This window comes from Schistosoma haematobium, chromosome 2 (assembly GCF_000699445.3).
Source record: "Schistosoma haematobium chromosome 2, whole genome shotgun sequence".
NCBI classification, from domain to species: domain Eukaryota; kingdom Metazoa; phylum Platyhelminthes; class Trematoda; order Strigeidida; family Schistosomatidae; genus Schistosoma; species Schistosoma haematobium.
In genome coordinates, this window is record NC_067197.1 from 46,382,224 (window position 1) to 46,403,289 (window position 21,066).

The window sequence follows — 21,066 nt, forward strand, 5'->3', positions numbered from 1 at the left end:
TCGAAAAGACTCGCTCCAGCCGAAACAAGGTATTCTACCTTCGGGCGAAAACTTCTTGCAATCTACCTGACCATTAAACACTTCCGACACATGTAAGAAGGTAGGGAATTTATAGTCTTTACGGATCACAAACCTCTGACGAATGCATTAAAAGCGAGGGCCGATAAATACTCACCTTGAGAAGTCCGACACCTTGACTACATATCACAGTTCACAAGCGATATCCGATATGTCAAAGGTCAGGACAATCAGGCGGCAGATGCTTTATCCAGACTAGAAATGAACGTGCTACAGCAGTCTACAGTAAACTTCGAAACGTTGAGACACGAACAAGAGCAGGACCTAGAATTACAAAACCTACTTAAAACAAACAATTTAAGTCTTAATTTAAAACAATTCCCATCACCTATCGATGGTATTCTAATTTATTGTGACACGACCAAGGCAATGCCGCGACCTTTCGTTCCCAAAAATATGCGAAAGTTGATATATAATAACTTTCATTCTTCGTCTCATCTTGGCGCAAAAGCTTCAACAAAACTAATCAATGCCAGATATATATGGCCGAATTTACAGAAGGATGTACACAAATGGGTTAGAGTGTTCAGCATGTCAACAATCAAAGATTAATCGTCACACAAATTCACCCATAGGTGTTTTCTCGCAACCAGATGCACGTTTTGCCCGTGTGCATATCGACTTGGTAGGTCCTTTACCACGTTCAAACGGTTTCAATTATCTTTTTACATGCATAGATCGATTTACCAGATTCCCTATAGCCATTCCGATAGCGGACATCACAGCGGAAACAGTAGCCAAAGTTTTCATGCAGAACTGGGTAACCATTTTTGGTACACCCATAACAATAACGACGGATAGAGGAGTGCAATTCAAATCCGAACTATTTAATAACTTGGCTAAACTTCTAGGCTCCAATAGGATACGCTGCACTGCATATTACCCGCAGGCTAATTGGATGGTAGAACGTTTTCACCGTCAGCTAAAAACCGCCCTTATATCTCACTCAAACCCCAATCAGTGGACAGAATTCCTACCGTTAGTTATGTTGGGAATACGAACATCTGTCAAAACTGACGCACAGTGTTCAGCTGCGGAACTGGTTTTCGGAACAACTCTGAGACTACCAGGTGAATTTATTAACCCTAATACTAACAGTCAAATCTTAATTCAAAAAATTATGTAGATCAACTACGGGACCACATATCTAAAATTAAGCCGATTAATACTCGTGAACAATCGCGCGCCGTATATATACCTAAAGACCTAAGCAATTGCACGCACGTCTGGATAAGATGTGACAAATTAAAAGCACCACTCAGTCCTCCATTTGAAGGTCCTTTCAAAGTCGTCTCAAGAAAATCTAAATATTTCGTGATAGAAAAACATGGAAACATCGACACAGTAAGTATTGATAGGCTAAAGCCGGCTTATCTAGATCATGAACCACCATACGTGTTGTTAGATCGTTTAACTGACAAATCCATCACGGAATCGAAATGTAAAGATAATAAATCTTTACAAATGACTAAAACGGTTCGCTGGGCACATCCAATTAGTCAGTCAAGGATGTTGACAGTTTCGGCTGCAGGATAAAATCTAACCACGCAGCTAATCACACCCTGCATCTACTTAAAAATATTTTTTTTCCTCATTCCGTCTCACCGACAACTCCCCAGACCTTTTACCTTTGATATATACGTGTTATGTTAAATATTTTTTTAAAATACTGGACACATAAGCTAGGTATTCCGAAACGATCGCTGAGGATTTTAATCACACTCATACAACTAACACTGGCAAATACAACGAATTCAAAAAGCAACCCAGGCGAGTTTTATAATTTCTTTTTCTGGTTGATTAACTATGTTGGCTGTACTTCTTATATATTTATATACATTTTTCACGTAGACTGGCTATACATATATACCATATGAACTACTTCTAAAAGTTTTCGTTTGAGGATATGTTTAGTAGCTTGATACGATTAATACTACCATTAATAAGTAGTTTTCTAGACAAAACATTTTGGATTAAACCGTGGTCAAGTACTTATTAAAGTTCTCATCATTTTTTTTCATGTTTAGGAAACTTACGTAATGACTTAACCAGTTTCCCTGCAGCATGCTTTTTAGTGTGATCATATAACCCATCTTTATTGGCAATATTCAGATTTTTTTAAATTTCTGACATTTAAGAATCAATAACCGTGAAGATATAGTACAGTGCGTTACTGTAAGGTTACTATGTCAGCCGCATTCATTCCACATACCTAATTTTAAACACAACTTATAAGGGAACTGTTTAGTAATCATAACATTGAACTGACAATATGAATATCACGACTATGCTAACGTTAAACCAATTATTATTAGTGGCCCAAACAAAGTCCTGGAACTTAACATTAGCGTTATAAAAAAGACATTTTATGTCAATAACTGATATATATATATATATATATATTCGTTGGTTTAAATATAACGTAAAATGGAAATTTACTAAACTTGTAGTTTTTTTTCTATAGTGATAATATTCATGTAAACAAAGAACTTATACTTTTCCAATATGGCACTTTGATATATCAATCTGTCCTCTTGTCATTTTTCCTCTCATATGTGCGTGACTTACGGGCAACAAACATCCTATTGAAGGTGGGTCTGGTGAACAAAAACGCAGGCCCCACAGGCACTCGAACCTCTGCCCTCCTGAATGCTAGACCACGTGCTTAGCCGTTAAGCCACATCAGACCACGGAGGAAGTGACTTCAATATTTCCTTACACCAATTAATCACTCATAATACTAATGAGTAATAGGACTTACACACTTCTGAAGTGCAAACCAATTCGTTACTTGGATGAATTGACGATATATTGCTGCAATATATCATGCATACCTAAATCAAACAAGAAAAGGGTATTTGACACAACTGTACTTGATCCGCATACTGTACACAATTTTTTGCTTCTTAACCGTATATTCTTTTCCGTTTCGTGGAGTATTCTGATGCACCCTTGGTTACGCACCTAGTTGTAAAACGTGGTCATCACAGGCTCAAGGTCACGCGTTTGATCGATTTTGTTAAAGAGTCCAACTTCTAGTAAGCTCACCCTTTTACATATATGCATTACAAAAGAGTATTTTTTTGTTTTCATGGTTTTTCGTGCACAAGATATCTACACTATGTCTATTCTCTTCCAGAATACCAATCCGTTCTGGAGACCAAGCACTTGCATGGAACCGAACAATTATCAATTACATTTATGTATTTCCATTTTGTATCTTATTATTTTATGCAGGCAGTGGAGCAGTTCTTCAGGTTTGCTTGATTTTCACCATAACCTTTGAAGTAGATTCTTCTTTACTTTTTACTTGAGGGCGACTCAAGAGGCAGGTGAGTAAACACCTGATAGCCGGTCTGAGCACGGAAAAATCGTACCTCACCAACATGGTGTTGGGTAGCCCGCTCGCGGCACTTCCTCAGATATTCTTGTTCCACATTCTCACACTTTCTCTTGAAAGCACGCAGCAAACCGTCGTCGATAGTTGTAGAAGAAATCACATGCTACAAAATAAGATGACAAGCTAGTAAAGAAGAGACATCCATAGACTCTCGTTGACAGCGTCAGTCGTCACTGATTGTAAGTCAAACAGTGAGGGAGTTGATAATTTTCCCTTGGGATGAGAAATAGAACTAAGGTGTTTTCAATAGTTAGGTTAATCGAACTGACGTTCCTACGGAAGTCGATTCTAGGGGGAAGCTAATGTAACAGCTTAGGTTGGTTGGTTAAGAGTTGACCCCAAACAACCAAGTATATGCCAAAACAGTATTGTTCAAGTATTCATTCACTTCCTTGTTTTGTATAAGCGTTATATTCCCTATTATCTTATATTGAATGTTGAGAGCCTTTGTTTGTCTGAACAGATAATCCCACGCTCCACTGTGACCGCGCTAAGATCGAAATAAAGACCTATTCAATACTTGTCTGGTTTCTTCTATCAATAACATGAGGGTTACTTTAAGGCACGAAACATCTACGAGAAGACGGAACCTGAAATGATTTCTTTAAGACACCTGTTTAACAGTGAGCTGTTTGTGAATAAACATGGGAAGAAAAAATTATTATGAAGGACAACTAGGAAGAGATCAAATAAGCAATGACTTCGATGTTTCAAGGCGCGTCAGGCCCCAAGAAGCACCAGCGCAAAGAATAGAGCTCTATTAATGTCCTATGTAATATTCAAGACAGCGATTAACATTAGTTGAAGAAGAGCACAGAAAGCTAAGGTACACGGGTAGTCACAGATGTAGACAAGATAGTGGAGAAGTGCATTAGAGCTAGCAAGCTAAAATACGTATAAGAAATTGTAGAATCATGGTCTAGTTTGATATTAGTACTACTATAATAAAAGACATAATTCGGAAATTGTAGATTTGTTATGATGTGATTTTTAATCTATAAGATCTTATGTGGACATCCCATCATTGTCTAAACTGACTCGTCTGGTCGTGATCGTCAGCAGTACGACGTCTATAATTTCCGAAAAAAAACATATGAGCTTGGAAGAGAGCAATATATGTGATGGAAAAACCAGGAAGTTATGAAGGGTGACCACACGAGCATGACCGAACCATGCCATTTCGATTCATTGTCAATGCAATCACTCTTGCTGACTTTCTCTCCGTCTTAAATGTTGAATATGATTTCTCTCATTCTTTTCATGTACACATTCGAGGCTCATATGGTTGGAACTAACAATAATACTAATATTATGGGACCATCTTCGACGTAAAGACGTACCTGGAAAGATCTATCTTATCGAACAGGATTCTTACAACAGACTACACTATAAAACCATTCATGGAGGGCAACTCAAAGGTGCACTCCACGCGAAACCAATGTCAGAAAAGGCTACCTAAATTTCCTTTTTCTATTCCGACTGTTGACTGGATTATGAAGACCGTCAAGTCTGGAGAAAAGCATGGAATTCAGTAGACAGCATGAGTGCAACCAAACAGTTTGGATTTTGCAGATGACCTGGCTCTTTCGTCCCTTACACAGCCACAAATGTGTATCAAAACAGTCAACGTTGTAGCAGCCTCTGAAGAAGTAGACGTCAACATATAAAAGGGCAAAAGCAAGATCCTCAAATACAGCACGGAGAACACCAGCCCAATCACATTTGATAGAGATACCCTGGATGACGTGATAATGTTCAGATAACTGGACGGCATCGTCGAGGGACAAGAAGAGTCTGATGCTTAGATGGTGGTCGGAGGTAGTCAACAGGAAACCCTGGGCCCGGGTTTCGTACTACTTGGCACTCGTCAGCAACGTGTACCTGTAATCTTGAGGGAACTGGTGCTCCCTGGCGGATTCGATCTCGTGTCACCCAGCTTCACAGTCAGAGACGTTACCACTGAGCTATCCGAGCCGTGACTAACCTCCTGTAGGACTGAGATGTAATCACAATTGATTGATCACTGGGTGGTGATCAATGTCATGCTTGTCTAGTCCTTATCAGTGCAGATCGAATGCTATCTATCATGTTGCAACGTGACAATGTGATCAATCAATTGTGATTACATCTCAGTCCTACAGGAGGTTGGTCACGGCTCGGATAGCTCAGTGGTAACGTCTCTGACTGTGAAGCTGGGTGACACGAGATCGAAACCGCCAGAGAGCACCAGTTCCCTCAAGATTACAGGTACACGTTGCTGACGAGTGCCAAGTAGCACGAAACCTGGGTCCAGGGTTTCCTGTTGACTACCTCCAACTGCAATCTAAATATCAATACATAGTGCCCGCAGTGTCGAGTCACTTAGACTGGTGGCCACATTGCAACATGATCGATAGCATTCGATCACACCCGCAATGTCTGATTGCATGTGCCATAAAAACACATAGGAAAATTTATCTGCACATGTATTTCCAGTTGACCAATCCCCTGTCCCATTTTCAAACATTTCATTTCTTTTGTTGTTGACTGTGTCTACGAATATTTTACTTCCCTTTTGATTTTTTTGCAATGGTTACTGACGTGTTATCTACGGTTTTAAAACTATTTTTAACTCTTGGATGCTATTATGGCTTCGACAACTGTTTCACTCCTGTTCTACTCATAGGTTTTAAAGTCCTGAAAGCCTCCTTACATATTTGATTTTCTAGTTATCAGCAAAGTTTATTATTCTGAACGGTTGATTGCCGATTCAGATCCATTTCATTGATGGCGATTTTGTTTTTTGAACATACTGTCCCAGGGTTGTTAGGAATTTTTTTGCTGGTCGCCCGATAAGTATTACATACTCTCTGTATTACTGGCTTACTGTTTCGTCATTAATTTTACAAGTTTGTTGTTATTACAGGAAACATATCTTCTAAAAATATATAAAGCTTATTTAGTTGACTACACTTCTCCATTTAGTAGGACTCATATACATTGTTTTGTGCAGCTTTTCAAGTTGCTATTCGGAATTTGACATCTAACTGAGGGACATTACTTCATTCTTCTTAATCCAGGTCTCGATGCATTATCGGAAACTTGGGATTTCATAACATCTGAAAAACAATTCTATCAAAGTCTCACTACTGTAGTCTTCGGGGTAGCACACGATGAATTATCATTAAAGTTTGAACAGTCATAAAGGTCAAGCTTTTCGTTACAAGTCTGCTCTGACAAGAATGCGTCTCCAGATTTAATGGCCTCAGATCCTCTCATAAGGAACTTTGAAGGGGAGGCTACATGACCACATACACAATCGTAGATTATCATCTTTCATCTTTGAGTACATGTTTTAACAGGAGAAGATACCTCTGCACTCATCATGTTATAGGGTTATTATTATCATTTCTAGCATTATGAACACTTCATCTTTTATCATCTTCGTCTATTTGTTGTTTATATACATTCATTTATTTACTTATTGATTCATATATGAGCTCATTTATCTTGAACTTATATTTTCACCCCGATCCCCTTTATTCTTATTTACTAGGTTCTTTGATGATAAATCACCAGTTATGTACCCAGTAATATGGCAACAGTTTATTCAACCTCGCTGCATTATGAGAAACGTAGAGATGACTCGAGCACAAAATTATTGTGGAGTGCTGGCATACAATTATGTCCCAGTAAAGCAGTTTCAAGTTGGAGAGGATGATTGTGTTTCGTTAGCCCTTACTAACGTTACTTGCTCACTCACACCTGTTACTCCTCGTGAAGGAGCATAGGCCGCTCACCAGCATTCTCCATCTAACCCTGTCCTGGGCAATCCTTTCTAGCTCCGTCCAGTTGTAATTCATCGTTTTCATATCTGCTTCTATTATCCGACGCAATGTGTTCATTGGCCTTCCTCTTTTTCGCTTCCCTTCAGGATTCCAAGTTAGGGCTTGTCTCGTGATGCAGTTTGACGATTTGCGTAATGTATGTCCTATCCATTTCCAACGTCTTTTCCTAATTTCTTCTTCAGCTGGAAGTTGGTTTGTTCTCTCCCACAGAAGGCTATTGCTGATGGTATCCGGCCAATGGATGTTGAGTATCTTGCGTAGACAGCTATTTATAAATACTTGTACTTTCTTGATTGTGGTTGTTGTAGTTCTCCAAGTTTCAGCTCCATACAGTAGAACTGCCTTGACGTTCGTATTGAAGATTCTCACTTTGATATTGGTTGAAAGTTGTTTTGAGTTCCACATGTTCTTCAATTGTAGGAATGCGACCCTTGCTTTGCCGATCCTCGCCTTTACGTCTGCATCTGAACCTCCTTGTTCATCGATGATGCTTCCCAGTTATTTGAAGGATCTTTCAGAGTTTTGCCATCAAGTGTGATTGTATTGTTGTTCTCCGTGTTGTATTTGAGGACCATGGTTCTCCCGTTGCGCACGTTGAGGCCTACTGATGCAGAGACTGCTGCTACACTAGCTACACTAGACAATTCGTTAATATACGAAGCCTACTCAAGACCCTATAATACCTGAAAAAAAATAATAATACAAAAAAACGAAAGGGGCTCTAATAGCTTCGATAATAAAAGAAAGATAGCCAATTGTATATCACAATACTGTTTCTAGCACTATATTTTATTTTATAATCACACAAACCCATACTCTCAGCTCCTTTCCGAATCGCCTCCATTTGTCAGTTGTATGTCCACTCACACCTTGTTAACACTTATTTTCTTTGACCTACCAAAATGCTCTTTCTTAACAAATACCTTAATAAAAGAAAATTAGACTGAGTAATCATACCTTAAGCATTCCTTCAAGAATATTGGCTACTCTGCCTCTCGTGTTTTCTTTTACTTGCTCCCTCTTTCAGCCCTCTTGAGATAAGGAACAGGTGACTTCATCCTGCACCATCGTTAAAGCCTTGGATATTCCAAAGGGACATAAGGTTGCGATTTCTAGAAGCTCATACCTTCAATGGACCTATCCTTGACCATCAGTCGCACATTCGCAACGCAACTTTCATGAAGCGCGCTAACTGTAGAACTGCTTAAAACCACCTACATTCATATCTCATAAATTATCAACCCAGCTATGTAATTTACTACAGCGAATATTGTATCATTTGTATCAATTTGATCTTGCCTGTAAACTGGCATGCCTCATGTAACAAACTGTTATTTGAGAACAAATTATTACTATTATTATTATTATTATTACTAGCTGTCTTCATCTGCATCTGTTCGTGTGTACGTGATAGGAGGGCTAGGTCATCTGCGAAGTCCAAATCGTCTAATTGATTCTGAGCTGTCCATTGTATTCCGTGGTTTCCTTCAGATGTCGAGGTCTTCATAATCCAGTCGACCAGCAGAAGAAAGAGGAAGGGAGAGTGTAAACAGCCTTGTCTGACTCCGGTCCTTACTTGAAATGCATCTGTCAGCTGTCCTCCATGCACTACTTTGCACTGTAGTCCGTCGTATGAGTTCCGGATAATATTGACAATCTTCTCAGGAACTCTGTAGTGTCGAAGAAGTTTCCATAATGTTTTCCTATCCACACTGTCAAATGCCTCTTCATAATCAATGAAGTTGATGTATAGTGATGAGTTCCACTCAACTGATTGTTCGACGATGATCCGTAGTGTTGCAATTTGGTCTGTGCACGACCGATCCCTACGGAATCCAGCTTGTTGATCTTGAAGTTGGGCGTCTACTGCATCCTTCATCCGGTTCAGCAACACTCTGTTGAAGACTTTCCCTGGTATTGACAGTAGTGTAATACCTCTGTAGTTTTCACATTTGCTCAGATCTCCTTTCTTTGGAATCTTGACGAGGTGTCGTTCTTTCCAGTCCATCGGCACTTGTTCCTCCTCCTAAATCTTTTTGAATAGAAGGTAAAGCATGCTATCTATAGACTGTGTCAGCCAAGTTTCTGTGACTGCGATCATGTCTGGCTTTGTAGAGTCAGCCTGTACACCTAGTTCCGGTCGCTTATCGAATAAGATTCAGTCATTAGTGTAACAGATCCAAAGCCTATTTAAGTGGCTTCGGCATTATTCTCTATCGAAGCCTTAGAACCCAAAAATTTACAATTTTTATGTCCTTTCTGCCAGCGTCTAACCCAAGTTGTAAGTCTTTTTCGGCTTCCCGTCTTTTTACGCGGTCTGCCAACGGCAAGTCCTTACGGATAAAAACTTCTGAACCCCTTAATTTATGTCCATTCTGTCAAGTTAAGTCGCGTTTATTCGAAGACCTGGATACTAATTTAAGCAGTCTGGATTGATTAGGCTCCAAGTTCGCTGGACTACCTAGTCTGTACACCTTAAGCAAGGTGACCCCGAGGATATTTTGAGGAATGAGTTGATTAAGTAGCTGTTCTATCGGCACAATGTCATGCTCAAAACGGGCTTTTGGTTCAGAGCTATGAAAAATAACTGATCTGTCACTGTGATCAGCCTTTGATTTCTCGACTACTATGATGGGGGCAGGATTCCCTTTTATATCGTTATGCTGTTTCTTCCTTACAACTTGTACCCATTCGTCAACGTTGTTATGAGAAACAACCACAGTTGCGTCAAAGTTACTCTGGGATTCCGGAGGGTTGTCGACGATTTGGGAGATCAGGTTATGTTCCCCGCTAGAGACCGGTCGAGCCTTGCGATTGCAGCCTCCAGGCGTTTCCTGCTGGATACCATTTAGAAGACAGGGGACAGAAGAGACTCTTTTTCTTGAGTTTTTGGTTAAGAAATACCTCTTTGAAGACTGTTTTTCCTCCTTTGGCCGGTGTGAGTCACCTGCTTTCGAACTCACTTGAGTTTGCTCCACACCAATTTGCGTGTCCATAGAGCGAGTACTGTTCCATGTGTCCCGACCACGCTTGCCAAAATACTTTTTCGCAGCATTTACCAGTGAGATGGCCTCGGTCAACAAGCTGTTTGCATCCGAACAGCACTGGCGACAAAGCCATACGCGACCGTTATAACTGAACCTCTTGAAAGCCACAGGCGTTAAATTCGAGCAAACTTCGTGGTACCAGCCTTTGCATTCATTGCACTGAGCGGAGGCTCTTCTTATTCAATCCATAACCATCTGAACAAATTCACTTATCTTGTCCGATGAGATTGAAGGTCTGAGTTATTTTTGCGCCGGATTTAAGACTTCGCGGTACGCTGGGCGTGTTTGCCACAGTTTCGGAATGGCTAGCATTGCGGGTAAACGTATTCAAAAAGAGTTAGCTGAGCTGATGAAATCAGATGAAGTTAGTTGTTCCTATTGAATTGATGTTGTGATCTGTGTATTTTGAAAATTCCTACCTACTTGTTTCCATGATTCAAAGTTGGAATATAATGTTGATCTGCTAATCACTCACTTATCTTTATCCTTCGTTTAAAAAGATGGAAATTTACATCAATGAAAAAGAATATTGGTGTGCATGCATTGGACTCAAAACCGCAATTATTGGTGTCATTTGAGTACGGGAACAAGAGATCAAGCCTGGAGGTCTTGTTCAGTATCTTCATCTAAATTATTCCCCAGATCCGTACTTAACTTTCTCAGAGTATCTTTAAACAACCTTGGGGTTACAGAAGGGCTCGCATGTTTCGCTTTGGTACCACTTAAGCCACCGTGATATTTCCCTTACTCCAATTTATGAATATTATTCAAGCGTACAAAGTCCCGAAATGGGAATGTTTTTACTAATGACAAAACCTCATGTAGATGTGTTAGATAACAATATAGGTGTGAAAATCACCGCATTTCCTACACAGCTTATCACTAGAGATCTACATATGATATAGTTTTTAAAAAAAATAAAAACAGGCTCTCTGTTGACCTTCAAATAATCTCTTTCTATAGATGCTTATACATTTATCATTCTAACTTAAATAGGTTCAAACTTGTCTTACCTAAACTGTAGTAAAGATAACCAGTTCTCAAAACCGTCAATTTTATAATTTGCTGGTAGTGTTAACATGGTTTCAGTTGACTCAAACGTGTATTACTTATGATCACTGATATCGACACCCCCTGACTTCACTTCGAACCAGTGTTCGTAGGTACACTTAGGATGCATTGGCATTCGAGTGTGTTGTGAGTTATATATTTCTATGTGTTCTATCAATAAATTGTCGTATTCACTTAGGTGGATGGTTTAATTGCAGAGTTTCGACTCCTGAACATTTTAAATACTACATAAAGTAGTTTGGGCTGACGTTCTCACAACGTTAATGAAAGCACTTCAATTAAACTGTTTAGCTAAAAAAAACAGCACAAATAAATGTATTCACATGATTTGCAAATCTTTATTATCCGATGTACATTGTGGAGCAAAACAGTAAAAACCATGTATTCCCTAATAAGGTTGGTTAGAAAATTATACAATTGCAGCTCTTTAGTGGTTTCCTTCAGGGGTACGACAATAGGCTAGTGGTTATCTCTTGTTCAGAGCAGAATTATAAAAAGCGAAGAAACTTCGAAATGTATTCAAATAGACTCAAGTTATTACCAGTGAAATTCAGTTCGTTTCTTTTAATGTCGCTGCTCCACTCTTGACTCGACGAACTGATCTTAAATTTCACGAGTCCTAAGTCTTCAACTTCAAAGCCCCTCTTCATCGACTTCAATTTTGTCAGCGGTATGTTAATTATATGTCTTAACATTGTATAACACCGATCTACATAAATATTTACCTAGTTACTGAATCCCATTCTGTGAAACACAATATTGGAACTTTTTTCTCTTTGTTATTTTCAAATTTTAGGCAGCACAGAATCAGTTGGAAATAAAACCTTGTAATGATGACATGATGCATTTATGTGGTCTTATCAAAGGCCCACCGGATACTCCTTATACTGGTGCTGAATTCAATTTAGACATTATAATCCCTGAAAATTACCCATTTGTTCCCCCAAAGGTTAAATTTATCACCAAAATTTGGCATCCTAATATTAGTAGTGCCACTGGTGTAATTTGCCTTGATGTACTAAAGGATCAGTGGTAGGTATCTTTTCACTTTTATTTTCGGATGTGTTTCTTGTCTAGAACCTTATACATTTTAAAGGCAAAAAAATTAACCAGAGAATATGTTTATAAAGTATAGCATTCGGATTGATGGTTCAAAGGCAGCACAGTTCCTAATATTATGATACAAAATTGTCCCCCCATTTGTCAGTTATCACTATCAGTAAATTGTATTTAATTTATGTACTTGGCTACGAGCCACACTGAGTATAAGGGCAAGTAGTAACATCCAATTGTCCAAACCGAAGTAGGTGAAGCGCAGTCTGAACCTCGAACTTCCTGGCTGTGAAAGTCAAACGCGTATATAAAAGCCATGATTTGTGAAAATCGTACTTCAAGTGATCTCAGAAATTGAAATTGAAATAATTCTAAGGTTTCGTCCAGTAATCTTATCGGATCTTTTTCGGCGTAATGATCGAAATCGATACTACTAAAGAATACATAACTCTTAACTGTATGATCTACACTAAAAGGTTATTTAATCATTTTAAGATGTTGACTTTAGTAAGTAGGATCATATAAGTCCTTAAGATGTGAATGGTGTGAAAAGCTTATATTGTGAAGGAGAGTAAATTTGCAAATGTGTGTACCTTGATGTTTTTAATAGCTAATATCTAGTGAATGAATCCAGTCGATCTACCAATCGCTCACTTCGTTAAGAATAGTAGTACGGATTGAAAAGGGTTTTAAAATGTTAAAGTGTATATAAAGTGGGATGTTGAAACATTCCGATTGGTTTCTGTTAAAGTAAAACTACATGCGCTATAAACGGAGTGAACTGAGGTAAGGTCTAATTACTTGTTGATAAACATTTGACAATGGATGACTAACTGAATTCCATCTTTTCTGTCCAGGGTTTTGTGACTAACCCATACATTCAGGGCTTCTTATGTCAACCTTTTTGCACGCCAAACACCTTTTGAAGTATCTTCAGAGTTGATCTTGTATTCTGTTTATAACGAATGTGACACGATATTTGATCGATTCTCAAGTTTTTTTTTGAGGTTAATCGAGGATTCAGAAGGATGTTTCAAACACTGCTTGTGTTTCTTTCAACCCTACATTCAGCTGTCTAGATGTTTCTCTAATATAAACTGCAATGCATCCATGACATTCGATCTCATGGAAAACGTCTTTTTGCTCTTTTGATAACCTTTCATTGTCTTTAACTATGCTGATCTTATCGTACCACCGGTATGAAAATAAACTTATTATATTCATTTAGAATCTTTTTAAGTTCCTTCGGTGTTTCTGTACGGTGTGAGATAACGACGATGTTATTCCATTCTCTTGGTATACATTTTATTTTATTTTTCCCCCATTTTTAACAATCTCCTTTAAAAAATTTAGGGCAACTATTTTCCCTAACTTTAGACAATTTAGTGAAACTATAATTTATGGACGATCTTTGAGTAACCCTAAACTGACTTTGAGAGTGTCCACCTACTGTTAACTAGGACTAAATGACGATTATAATGTAGTGTAAGGATTTAGAATTATGGGCGAGACTCTAATTTAGGGACGAGCCAATCAGAAGCGTTTGAGCAATTTCAAGGTCACGGAGCGAAGTTCAACACGCGCTGCTAACATACGATAGGTTCACAGCGGATTTTAGAGAACAGGTGATTAATGAGAGGTTACGACAGATGGGACGGCGAAACACTAATTTAGGGACGAGCCAATCAGAAGCGTTTGAGCAATTTCAATTTTTAGTCAATCAGAAGATAGCATGAAGTAAAAATATATTAAAAGAAAGCAATAAATTACAGTGGATATTCTTCTTTGACATGATTTAAAACCTCGTATGTCAGCATCATAACCCTAACCCTCACCTAACTCTAACCCTAAACCCTAACCCTCACCTAACCCTAAACCTTAACCGTCAACTAACCCTAACCCTCACCTAACCCTAATCCTAACCTTAACCCTAAACCCTTACCTAAGCCTAACCCTAAACCTTAACCCTAAATTAATCCTAACCTTAACCCTAAACCCTCACCTAACCCTAACCCTAAACCTTAACCCTCAACTAACGCTAACCCTAAACCCTAACCTTAACCCTAAACCCTCACCTAACCCTAAACCTTAACCCTCAACTAACCCTCAACCTAAACCCTAACCTAACCCTAACCTTACCCGTAAACCTAACCCTAACTCAATAGACGAGTTTCTATTCCATACGCATTGTGGATTCAGAACCTCTGAACCTTAATCAAACCTTAACAAGTTTTTAAATCATGTAACAGGATAATATCCACTGTAATTCATTACTTTCATATAATATATTTTCACTTTATACTAACTTTCTTCTGATTGGCTAATAATTGTCAAGGTCACTTAAGATTCGTTCAAACGTCGTCCTTAAATTAGAGTCTCGCCGAATTATGATTTACAGTTGATGGTTAGAGTTAGGAACTAAATTTAGAGTTTTCATCACGAATTGACATCAGCTAAAATTTCAAGATGCTATTTAGGCAGTTAGATGAACGATCTTCGCGCCAAAATCCGAAATCTGTTATCTTATACCTGTTTGGTTCGTCCATAAATCGTAGTCTCGCTGCAAAATTCATGAATAAACACTTACTTACTTATTAGTAGTACAGTTCAAAATGACTTAAAAATCAACATGACTTCAGATGCTTATAGGACACAATTTTACAAAAAACTAGTGATAGTAAATATTTCAAGCATTATTTATTTCATAAATTTGCAAACATTTAACAGTTTAGTGATGTCGAGAAAAGAAGTTGATTCTATCAAATGAAAACATTGAAAAGAATGCTTGTTTATGAAAATGAATTAATATAGAGGGGTAAAAAACTCTTGGTTGAAGATATTAAGTCATATGGCTCGGAATCGGTAACAAAACCACAAATGCATACACATTTCATATCCCTCCAGGTCTTGAGCCTCAACATTTCTCTATACATATTACATTTTATTTTTGAACCATGTTCTCTGATGCTTAAACATTCTCACTATATTATTATTACTATTGTTATTTTGACATTTTCATTACTTGCATACCTTGCTAGTTTTATCCGGCCGTGCTGATATGGATTAATAACTTGGCTTAACGAACATTTGTGCCTGGTTTTACGTTGAATAAGGTTTTGACTGACTGATTACCATTCTAAGCTAAGTTTGGATTAGGATACATACAATGTTAGATACTGTTACAGTGGAACTTGATGTGTAGAAATCCAAATATTATGAAATACATTAGTAGATGAATAGATGTTATTTAACTATCATTTCTTACCTCTCAAGATAGTTAATGCTATGACCTAGCATCAACTGAGATTAACATTAAAAGATAAAGAGGACTAAGAAAAACTATTTTATTCTCATTTGGGATGATGTTTTAAAGCAAACTAGTTTTTATACACTACCTGACCGAATAACTTGTCTTCATCCCATTTCAACTGCTTTTACAATAGTGTATTCCTGAGATTAACACATGTTGAGAAATTACAAGTCAGAACATGTTTATTCTAAGAAATCAATTGGTGAAAAATTTAGTTAACACGAGTTGTAATATCATCACGGAGAAAAGAGGCTAACAGAATGAATTAAGATTTGAAAATGAATTTAAATTGTCAGCGAGATTATAATTTATGGACGAACCGAACAGGTATAAGATAACAGATTTCGGATTTTGGCGCGAAGTTCATTCATCCAACTGGCTAAATAGCATCTTGAAATTTTAGCTGATGTCAATTCGTGATGAAAACTCTAAGTTTAGTTCCTAACTCTAACCATCAACTGTAAATCATAATTCTAAATCCTTACACTACGTTATAACCGTCATTTAGTCCTAGTTAATAGTAGGTGGACACTCTCAAAGTCAGTTTAGCGTTACTCAAAGATCGTCCATAAATTATAGTCTCACCAATTACATCCGTGCATTTCCTGACTGAATCGTTCAAATACCAACGTCCTCCATTTATTTGCACAAATATAAAGGACGAACTTGATCGTCAGTTCTTATTGCTATTTACCCAAGGCCAAGCTTTCAGCTTATTAAAGTGAACTTGATCGACAGAGTGAATTTCCTCTAGTTGCATTCGACATTTAGTTATAGTTGGTTTTCTGAATATTTTGCATATAACCATGTTATTTTTTCTTAAAAAAACTTGTTCTATTGGGCAGCTGTCTTGTCATCCAATATTAGTCTATTTGGTGTGTCACATCAATAACTAGGTCTCGTGAGGTATTTATTTTTTTGAAGGCATAAATATTGGCAAAAGGGGCACAGAATGTATACGCGCCATACAAGTCACTCGATTCGTGTATGGGCTATGATACTGATCGGGTACCCAAACCGAAGCAGGCGGGTTTCTTAGGGAGCCACTCCTCGAGCCTCTAACCTAGAGGTCTAGTTCACAAGGCAGTGGAGCAACGTAAGAAGATGCAGTCACATGGTAGCCAGTGACCAATAATTGGTTCATACGCCATTTGTTTCTTCAGGATACTGGAGCCCATGTGCACCATTGGTTTGGAATCAGGGTTTTCTAACTGCCCTAGGTGGATCCTCCATATCCACCAACCTGGTTAAAGCGCCGGACATTCGTTTTTCGTCCTCTCAAACAATAATACCGCAAGGTAGTGATCAGGACTTGACTGTCAGTGGTTGTATGTACGTAGCTATATGAAAGCATTTGGAGAGGGAGAGCTGACTCCCCACTCTCATCCGTACCAGGGCATTTGGAGGCGGTCTCGTGAGAAACCATCACACAGTCATTTCATATCATTGCATATCGACCATCGATTAGCATTGTATTCATTCCTTTAACACTTCAAAAACCCGCTCATAATTTCCTACCCCATAATAAAAAGTTATTAATGCTTTCTTGCGTAACCGTTGATTACCTTATAAAGGGTCTTTTCAAGTTGCATTTTTACAAAAAGCTTTTCTTCATGTTGTAGACATTCATTTATTTTTCATTCTCTTCACAGGGCTGCTGCTATGTCATTACGTACTATACTTCTATCTATTCAAGCATTATTAGCTTCTCCAGAACCAGATGATCCACAAGATGCAGTTGTTGCTAATCAATATAAAAGTAGCATAGACGCCTTTAATCGAACTGCACGTCATTGGGCAGGCATTTATGCTAATGGACCTGGATGTGATCCTCATTGTGTTGACTTAGTAGATAAACTTGTTCAAATGGGTTTTGATGAGGTAAAATAATTCTTTGGACTGTGTGTTTGCGTTATTAAGAGAATTGAATGATGAGTGCATAGTGTAAAATCTTTGTTGTTCTCTATCTGTCCCATTCATATAACACTGAACATCTGATAATATGTTTGCATATGTCGTAAACACTTGGTTTAATTGAATGTCATGTAACTTTATTATTATGTAGGAACAAGAAGCGATACTTAGTGTAAATTTAGTGATTTCTAATTAATTTACCCCACGGCATCTCACAGAAGTAAGTCCGTTTGTTGTAACCAAAAAGAATAATAATATGTAATGACAGTCGCTTTCATACTATCATGAAACTTGTCTTATAGAAGAAAAATCGTAGAAGCATGCGTTTACTATCAGTCTTTGTGATAATCCGTTAAGAAATAATCATGGTTTTTATGTCTTACTAGCTATGTGATTGCCGATAGTGTACCGGGGACTGGCGTGGTAAATAAAATCTATTTATGTACAGTAAAAGCTGTAGCCTAATCTAATCTGACTGACCTTTAACACCGTTGAGATGCTAGTGTAGACGTTAAAGCTTGTATGTACAACACATTGATGAGAACACTTCTCTATTATACTTACGAAAGCTGTTGTCTCCAAGTTGAAAACGTTCATCGATTTTATGTTTTCAGTCATTAAAAGGCTGGGAAATAACCTTATATTATTTATTTAAACGCACAAACATAAGTACAAGAAGGCACCAAATAGATATGCGCCACATAAATCATTCGATTTGTGTGAGGACTGGAATACTGACCGGGTGCCACAACCTGAGTCTTTGACCTAAAGCTGTGATCCACAAGGCAGTGGAGCAACGTCAGGAGATGCAATCCCATGGTAGCCGGTGACCAACGATTGGTTCATAAGTTATTTGTTCCCTTCAGGATGCTGAAGCGCATGTGCACCATTGGTTTGGAATCAGGATTTTCCAAATCACCTAGGTGGATCCTCCATATCCACCGACCTGTGAAATAGCATTTAATTAATGTCGTGATTTGGCAATGTATATTTATTTGTATCGAATAGTCTCTGTTCATTATTTATGAAAATTGACTCTAGGAGTATTTCACTGTATTTTAAGAACATCCATCGGTATCTCATTGTAATTTGTATTTGTGTAAGTGTGTGTGTATGTGTTTGATCATCATTCTCTCTATTTCTATCATCATAGCATGAAGCTTGTCGTGCATTGTCCATGAAGAATTGGGATTTAGCAATGGCAACAGAACATTTGATAAAATGATTTTTTTTTTCTTGAACACATAAAAATGTATCGATAATTTTATTAGTTATATTTATAGATTTATTATGTAACTAACGGTTTGTTGAATAGTTAAGCGTATCACTTTAATGTCTACTTCCTTCTTCCTATGTATCCTTCCTTATTCTCTTACTCTTTTGCCAATTTCTATGCAAATTCTCAATGAATTTTCTATACTCACGTATGTATGCCTCATTTTTTTTTTATAAAAGAAAAAGCTTATCAAAATGAATTGAATTCCTTTATTTCTGCATTACTGCTTGCCTGCCTGCCTGCCTTTTATTCATTCATTCGATTTCCAATGTTTCAATAACAAAAAAGTGTTCTTTTGTGTGTGTGTGTGTTTCCCAACTTTTTTTGGCGGCTAATTTGTTTTTTAAAATCTTCTTATCATCATTATCACCATTATTACTACTGCTTTATGTACATTTTGTACATTTTACTGTTTATACATATGAAATGGTCTATTGACAACAACAACGCTACCACTACCACCACCACCACCAACAACAACAACAACATTATCATTTCAATAGTACCATTGTTCATTCCAATATACTTGTTCTTATCAATGATGATATCATACATCCGCAGGATTGATGACAGTTCATTGAGATTTATAATGAAGATCTTGCCTATAATATTATTACATAATGTAACCAATATAAATGTAATATCTATTACATAACATATGTAATCATCTCTTATATATACATAGATACATGTATGTTGTATAAATGATTTATTATTTTATAAGAATAAATAAAAGTAATAAAATTCTTGTATTTACTTTTTCAAATGTTAAGTCCTTTGATCAATAGTATGTTATTGTTATTATCGATCTATTATTGTTCCATTCTATTTTATGTACACTGTAGTTGTATTCAAATAATTAACACATTTTGTTTATTTATATACTTGGTAACTAGTTTCTATTCTTGACAATACAAACATTCAATATGTGAACTTATTGTCAATGGATGTGTCTTAAATTATAGATAAAGAAAAAAAAAACTTTCTTATTGATTATTAAAAGAGTTTTATATGTTTGTTTATTATTAAAACTAGTTAATCAAGAAGGCACCAAATAGATATACACCACATAAATCATTCGATTTGTGTGAGGTTTAGGATATTGACCGGGTGCCAGTTGTGAGGTTGTAATTCACTGATGACAATGGTGGATGTGTCGCTCAATTTCGTGGATTAGTTAAAGCTAAACATTAACACCGTTGGATGCCGGTTCAGTGGTCTAGTTGGTTAAGCGCCTGGCACAACACTGATAGGTCCTGGGTTGGAATCTCGCGAGGCGGGATCGTGGAAGAGCACTGTTGAGGAGTCCCACAATAGGGCAAAACGGTCGTTCAATGCTTCCAGGTTTCCCATGGTGATCTAGCTTCAATTGACTCATGATCTCAACCATTGAAATTAATCAATCTTTATCTTTACTGACTTTCATTCTTGAAGAAATATACTATTCAATTGGTGGTGGATGTATATGAACTATCTAGATATGATGTATATATGAAAGCTTTGTAACATTTTAATTCTATCTTATTGATGATTATTTAAGTTTTAATAGGAAAATCTTTTTAGTTAGTCAGTAACAATGTAGAACTCTGTACGTACGTACATCAGTTCGATTTGCCATACCACATTAGCACAGAGATGTAATTGTCGATTCAAATCCCTTAGTGGTCGAGGTAGTAAAAGTATAAACAGAAGTAGGAAACATTAGAATTTAAAGATTTTATTCAAGGAGTATAATCCAGTGAAATAAATTTGAAAAGAGGAAAAACAAAGGGACATGAAGAATTCAGAAGATTAGAATTTGGGAGAACAGAAAGAGTGGATGCACCTGCGCTATTGCAAACGTTTTTGAGCCATGTCATTCAACGTGTCTAACCATCGGTTGCTATCATCTCGCGGCTCTTAACCAAGTAGTCTACATCTACCAACGTGGCACAGTCCACTCGTTAGTGACCATGGATTTGTGTCATGTTTTGGTCTGGCCGCTTCTAGCTTTCTTCCAACCTATTCTTACACCATAAAACATTGTACGTCGGGGCAGTCGGTGGTTGGGCATACGTAACACGTGTCCCAGCTATCTCAACTGATGAAGT

At 37.5% G+C, this 21,066-nt stretch overlaps 1 protein-coding gene across 2 annotated transcripts; it reads left to right on the forward strand.

Moving 5' to 3' along the window:
• The first annotated feature begins 10,464 nt into the window (after nt 1–10,464).
• UBE2K_1 (ubiquitin-conjugating enzyme E2 K) lies at nt 10,465–20,100 on the forward strand. 2 transcript variants are annotated; one of them, XM_012942837.3, is made up of 4 exons: nt 10,597–10,716; nt 12,220–12,455; nt 17,439–17,667; nt 18,854–20,100. In XM_012942837.3, the coding sequence occupies exons 1-4, from the start codon at nt 10,654–10,656 to the stop codon at nt 18,923–18,925; spliced, it is 600 nt and encodes a 199-aa protein (XP_012798291.3). In that variant the 5' UTR covers nt 10,597–10,653; the 3' UTR covers nt 18,926–20,100. The 2 variants fall into 2 exon arrangements, with proteins under 2 accessions (XP_051068588.1, XP_012798291.3); XM_051215374.1 differs by having other exon boundaries at nt 10,465–10,716; nt 17,439–20,100.
• Nucleotides 20,101–21,066: the final 966 nt, after the last annotated feature.

What these genes read in the sequence shown, in the direction of transcription:
- UBE2K_1 (XM_012942837.3), top strand. Translation starts at nt 10,654, where the DNA reads ATGGCTAGCATTGCGGGTAAACGTATTCAAAAAGAGTTAGCTGAGCTG. An exon ending in AGCTGATGAAATCAGATGAA is followed by an intron (nt 10,717 to 12,219) that starts GTTAGTTGTTCC and finishes TTCAAATTTTAG; the next exon opens with GCAGCACAGAATCAGTTGGA. An exon ending in TTCAAATGGGTTTTGATGAG is followed by an intron (nt 17,668 to 18,853) that starts GTAAAATAATTC and finishes CTATCATCATAG; the next exon opens with CATGAAGCTTGTCGTGCATT.